The sequence below is a fragment of the Ptychodera flava genome, chromosome 13, assembly GCF_041260155.1.
Source record: "Ptychodera flava strain L36383 chromosome 13, AS_Pfla_20210202, whole genome shotgun sequence".
Taxonomy (NCBI): domain Eukaryota; kingdom Metazoa; phylum Hemichordata; class Enteropneusta; family Ptychoderidae; genus Ptychodera; species Ptychodera flava.
Window position 1 is genome coordinate 42053107 of NC_091940.1, and position 6222 is coordinate 42059328.

General features: G+C 36.6%; 1 protein-coding gene across 2 annotated transcripts in view; it reads right to left on the bottom strand.

Moving 5' to 3' along the window:
• Positions 1–537: 537 nt before the first annotated feature.
• The window catches only part of LOC139148484 (uncharacterized), a 5825-nt gene continuing 140 nt past the window's right edge, over positions 538–6222 (bottom strand). Inside the window, exons 1-6 of one of the 2 annotated variants that reach the window (XM_070719955.1) lie at positions 6212–6222; positions 3234–3385; positions 2501–2620; positions 1992–2090; positions 1487–1617; positions 538–991 (exon numbers count right to left, since the gene is read on the bottom strand). The exon at positions 6212–6222 is cut by the window's right edge and continues 140 nt beyond it. In XM_070719955.1, coding sequence (XP_070576056.1) covers positions 1499–1617; positions 1992–2090; positions 2501–2620; positions 3234–3375 — 480 coding nt within the window. In that variant the 5' untranslated portion in view covers positions 3376–3385; positions 6212–6222 and the 3' untranslated portion in view covers positions 538–991; positions 1487–1498. Of the gene's footprint in view, positions 992–1486; positions 1618–1991; positions 2091–2500; positions 2621–3233; positions 3405–6211 lie in introns of those variants that run through there. The other variant, XM_070719954.1, reaches the window with a different exon arrangement.

Genomic DNA, 6222 nt, shown 5'->3' on the forward strand with positions numbered 1-6222 from the left:
AAATGGCAGTGCTGCGAACATATTTTTAGCTTTGCCTTCTTTGAACTTCTCTCTCTCTCTCTCTCTCTCTCTCTCTCTCTCTCTCTCTCTCTCTCTCTCTCTCTTGAGTTAGAAAATTACCAACTGCAAAGCCTTATGTACTGACCGGAATCAGGTCTAACATTTTCACGTACAGCTCTGTACAAAGTCTTATAGATGCTACAGTCAGAAATTTCAGACCCTGTCACATCACAGTGAGTACAGCACTGTATGCAGTCATGCATACGCAGTGCTGGTTGACAGATCTGTGTATCAGTCCCTGCTTCAGCCATTGGATTTCTTTGTTGACACCGAACTGTAGCACAGTTGTGTCAGTGCCTGTAAAAAATCACATCGGAGCGGAATGTCTGCTATGTATGGTACAATTTTTATCTTGCTTGGAATTTTGATATGGGAACTTTAAAATTCGAATCTTACAAGAACAGGTCACAAAGCAGTCTACGGTAAGGATAATAAAATGTCCCTCCTCGGTGTTACAGAAGATGACTTACTTGCATATTTGTACTTCAAGTTTGTTTTAATTTCCGTTTAAATTAATTCAAGAGAAAGTAATTCAGACTGTCTAATTATAATTTACGTCACAAGGTCTTAAGTTTGATCAAACGTAACGTGTGTTCGCTACAAATTGAACATAGTAAGGTCTATTAGGTGTTGTCTTTGATACACGGTGATTATCTTGTACTAAGGCAGCTATGTACTAACTTTTACCAACTTATGAATAACTCGTAGCGTTGCGTCCTACAGACTGTTTACAACAAAGAAAACTGAGATTGAAATATATTCCATTAAGTAATCTGTAGACTGTCATTACTACGATACAAAAATATTCGTCTATTCTCCAGGTATTTTAAACTCTGTACTCCAGCCTGTGACGGTTTAACTGGTAACATTATTGGGTCGGGCTTAGGAGGTCGAGATATCGAAAACAACGTCACCATTGTAATATTTATATCTGCAACGAAGAAATGGAATTTAACTTATTATTATTATCATTATAAGAATCATAACTGCATTGTAAATAATTTTGAAATCGTCATGGTCACCAACATCAATTCTGTCATAAGGAGGATTTGCATTTTAGATTGTCTTTTTGTTAAGTTGTATTTCAGAAATTATATATTCATTTAAAATTTCGAACATGGCAGACATACAATATCACCATCTGTATAACAAAACTACGATTGACGTCCATTAAAGTGACGTTACTCTATTGTATTGAGTAGGGAACCGCTTGGAATATTTCGAATTGCACAGACGAATGGTGATAGATTAAAAAAACGATTTTCAAACTAAAAAGTCCCAATAAACACGTTCTATGATGAGTTCTATTCGACTGACATCAATCGCATTGCTATACTGTGCAAATTACTGGAAATGTTGTGGCATACCTTCCTTAGGTGATTGTGATAGAATATCCACAAGAATTACACAATAATTCATATTTTACCTGAAAGTAGTGTTAATTCTGCGGATAGAAACAGCCGAGGTCGTTGCCAGGTAACTGGACACAGGTTCGACCAGTCTGGGTACACAAATCACATATTCGATCGTCTATCTGCGAAAGTCCGACGACAACTGCTGAATTGTCACATCAAAAGAAGAAAAAAGTTAATATAAAACTTACTAATAGGCCTGTTGGGTCAGCGACCATAAAGCGGACTGTGTAGATTAGAAACGTTTGCACTGTTTTGACCTTACACTGCTGATGGATTCCACGCATAATAATGTCACAGAGATTTTCATCTTTGCATAATCCCTTTTCAATTTATTTCATGTACGCGTATCTTTAATAGAGGACAATGTAAGATTAAACGTGTTTCGTTCTTGTTTATGATACCTTTGTAACAGTCAACGAGTGCCCATCTGATACAAAATGCAATATTCACATTTCTGACAAATGTAAATTTTAAACTTAAGATAAAACAGACCAGGGTAATAAGTTGTTTACTTACTTGACGGTTCTTTTACACACTGGAATCCAAGGTTGTAGTGTCGATCACCTGTCTTCATACAAATTTCACCTGCTTTGCACGCATCTCCACCACAAGGATCTGGAAAAGGAAATGAATAGGTCAATTCTGCCTGGTGTTTTTCTTACCGTTTCTCAGCGAACATTGTAACGTTATTGGTTGAGTCTTCGAGAAGGTCTTGAGGAGTACAGGAAGAATGGTTATGACGTCCATAGGACGTTATTTCAGTAAAAGTCACCTTCATTGGTGTAAATTGTCCATTATTGGTCCACGTAGATGGATCACATTTGATCGAGATTACGTTTAGTGTGAAACACATTCAAATTAGAAACGGTGTACACAGTTGGATGTTTTTAGAATGAAAAAAATTCTTCAGCTGAAATGTTAGTTTAATGCCAGATGACAAGTCAGCAGGGCTGAGGTGAACGTTTGTACGAAGAGGCTATAAATTTTCAGGATTGAATTGACGATTGAAATGGACCGAATCTTACCTGATGTAGGGGAACAGGTAGTGACGGTAACGCCATCGGAGTTCACACCAGTGTAACACCAGGGGGCGTCACTTTTACACTTGTTTTCATATCCAAGCTCGTATGAACACCAACCTCTTTCTAAAAAGCAAAACAATTAACACTAAAATCAACATTTCATCTGTTTTTGTAATTAAAACTGCGATGTAGAAACATAACTTTCCTACCTAGTGAATTTCACCAGAACGTATGCCTTTTGCTAGCAATTTCAGTTTAACATCGTGTAGATTTCTGAATAACAAAGTAAACATTTCTGAAGTTTATTTCAGTAAGATTTCAACAGACGCATTTTGCTCCTTTTAAGTTACTAAATGCAACAAATCAAGAATGCATATTGAAAAAACTAAGCTTCGGAGGAAACACAAGGAGATTGGCTCAGAATCCAAGGTAACAAGCACGGTTTTGATTTAGTCATACGCAGAAGGGTCGACAATGGTTCCCGATCGATAAGAGTCTTGGCAATCACATCCAGTGATTTCCACAAGTTTAGATTAAGGCTGCCGTTATTTACAGAATTAATCAAACCGAAATTGGGAAGGCGAGAGCTGGACAGACATTCATTGTACGCTTTCATTAGGATATGCACATTTTCTAACCGAAATCGGTGACTACTAATCAACTTTAATGACTTGTAGACGGATATTTTTCCAACCGAGGGAAGGTGCAGTTACAATGGAAGTATCGAGTCACTCACTTTGTAGGTCGTTCTCTTCCGCTAGATGATCTTGTGTTCTCTTCAGCAATGCCATCATTCTGTCTAGCTTGACATCATTTTGGTAAGTTGGTGATGAGATTACAACGCCAATAAGAAGGCACAGGAAGTATATGCTGAACATTGCCGTGCAACTACGCAAGCAATAGTTGAAAGTAAAGACAAAAATTATCAATCATTAATTGGAATCAATTGACGGTATCACTTGGGATGACTGAGAGTGATAGAGAAGCAGTAATTATAGGCACACGAAATAAATCATTTTAGGAAGAATATGAACTCACAAACTACTTAATGAATGAATGGGTAATGTATGAATGAATGAATGAATGAATGAATGAAATGAATGAATGAATGAATGAATGAATGAATGAATGAATGAATGAACGAACTAAATGAACGAAAGAACAAGTTGTCGACTGATGAACCATATGCAACATTGCTAATTTGGACATTCCAATTTGATTGCGTAATTTCTGACGCAGTTTCAGGACTACTGAACATTAGTGTGTGTATATGTACACATACATACATACATACATATATACATACATACATACATACATAGCACACACACACACATATATGTGTATATATATATATATATATATATATATATATATATATATATATATATATATATATATATATATCGAAACACAATTAAAGTGAGTTACTGTATGAAGAATATGGTAAATATAATCAAATCACATAATAAGAGGCTAATCCCCGGAGATCAGCGTAAAGATCGACCAGCTGATTGTAATTGCCGGGTCAAGTCTACATGCCCCTTGAAGGGTAACTGTCAAGTCAAATGTGCGGTTTACAAGGCCAAGGTATCAACAGGAGACAACATGGAAGTGGTTAACATCTGCCTCACTGAGTACCTTGAAGACGCGCTGCGCTAATCACATTCAATCATTCCGTAACGAAAGGTATCTGCACTGTACAGACTTCTCCAAGTTCATCTGGTCCTTAAAAGTAAAGAACCATTTCTTTGACATCTCGTGGTCAATTATTGACAATTGCAAAGCATCGAGTTACTCTAACACATCAAGCGATGTAATCTTTGTATATTAGGAAAGCTACACAATTCTGACAAACTACGCTGTTCAACAAATGCTCTGAGATGGTTTCAAAGTGTCCCCACTATAAAAACAACTACTATATTTATCAAATTTTAACATCACCTACAAATAGAATGGTACGTGCCAAACATATATTTTACAGTGCGGGGTTCCCGAAGGTTCTGTGCAAGGGCCCATACTTTTTCCGTTGTACACTTCCCCTCTTGATGATATCATTTCTGCCCATGCTTTAAAGTAATGTTATATGCGGACGGTTCTCATGTCTATGTAGTCCGTAAGAATCCTGAAGATGTTGGATTAGACCTTGAACAGTGTGTAGATGATATTCGTCAATGGATGACGTCGAAGATGCTAATTCCGAACGATGGCAAAACAGAGGTGGTTCAGTTTTCGTCATGGTTCCAAGAAAGATGGAAGAAACTTGAAATCCCTCAGAGTCGGCACGTTTGATATAATTCCATCAACGTCAGTAAAAAGCCAGGGATCATGCTTGATTCCGATGGTTTCATGACGAGCCAAGTTTATTTGTAAATCTGCATTGTTTGCTTTGCATAAAATTGGAAAAATTCATAACCTTATTGATGCAAAAACTGCAGAGAAATTAGTACATGTTTCTGTAACATCAAGGCTGGATTATTACAACAGCCTCCTTTATGGAATTCAAAATTACCAGCTAGAAAACTATCAGAAATTTATGCTTTTCATATGAACTGCAGATTTCATAATGTTTAGATTTCATAATATTTAGTACACTTTGCAAAACAAACTTTCAATTTTCAAACATCCAGATATATATATATATATATATATATATATATATATATATATATATATATATATATATATATATATATATATATGTATTACTCAACAAATAAACACAATGCAGAATCTTGAGAATCTTGTTATGAGCCACCAGTGCTCAGATTTCCTCAATAACCATTAATTAACGGGTAGAAGGGGTAAAGCCAATAATTAATGCCATTAATTATAGGGTAGAGGGGGTCTGTAAAAACTGCGATAAAGAAAGGCATGAAATTTCTGCCGCAAAGAAAACAGCTGGCAAAGACATCCACTCTCTTGAAAGTCTGAAGACAGTCAATAGATACCGAAGCAAAACATTTGAAATTAACCGACTGACAGATTTTTCAACTGATTTTACGCCTCTCTTCCACTGCATTTATCCAACTTCATTCAGTGGCGATTATATTGATCTATGAAACGGAGATCTCTTTGAAGTCAAAGAACAGTTGGATACCAAAGTGACGTGGACAGTACACAGTACGCATGTGTCAAAGGGCACTGCGTGGAGAAGACAACGAAGAACATACAGAGACCTGTGTTTCTATTGTCCACTCTTGGTTCGTTCAAAAGAGAATGAATGAATAAAATAGCTGTTCATGTATTTGACGACAGTAAACTAGTTCGAACTTGAACAGCTTTAAAAGCGGGAAAACAAATCAAGTATAGAGACAGGGCGAATCGATTCAAAAGTGAAATGAGATTCGTCCACAAATTGAAATTTCAATATTTACACAGACGAAACTATAAATAAATCACAAGCTAAAATTGTCAATTTTGCCAAATTATTATACGATAGGCCATCACAAGATCGTCGGAGACTATGATATTCAGTAAATATTTGCGAAAAGTTTGCTGTGCGACGATTTTGTACCTACAAGCGCAGGTATGCTTTTCCTCGTTGATGAGGAAGACTTTTCGACATCTCCAGTGGTCTGCAGGACGTATAGGTTCACGGAAAATTGCCATCTTATGAATTCGGGTAAGCTTTTTGTGAGTCGACGTCAGGAATAGTTCGTGAACTTGAACGATGAGGATGACAATCATATCATGAGGAAATCTGCCACTCACCTTTAATGTCT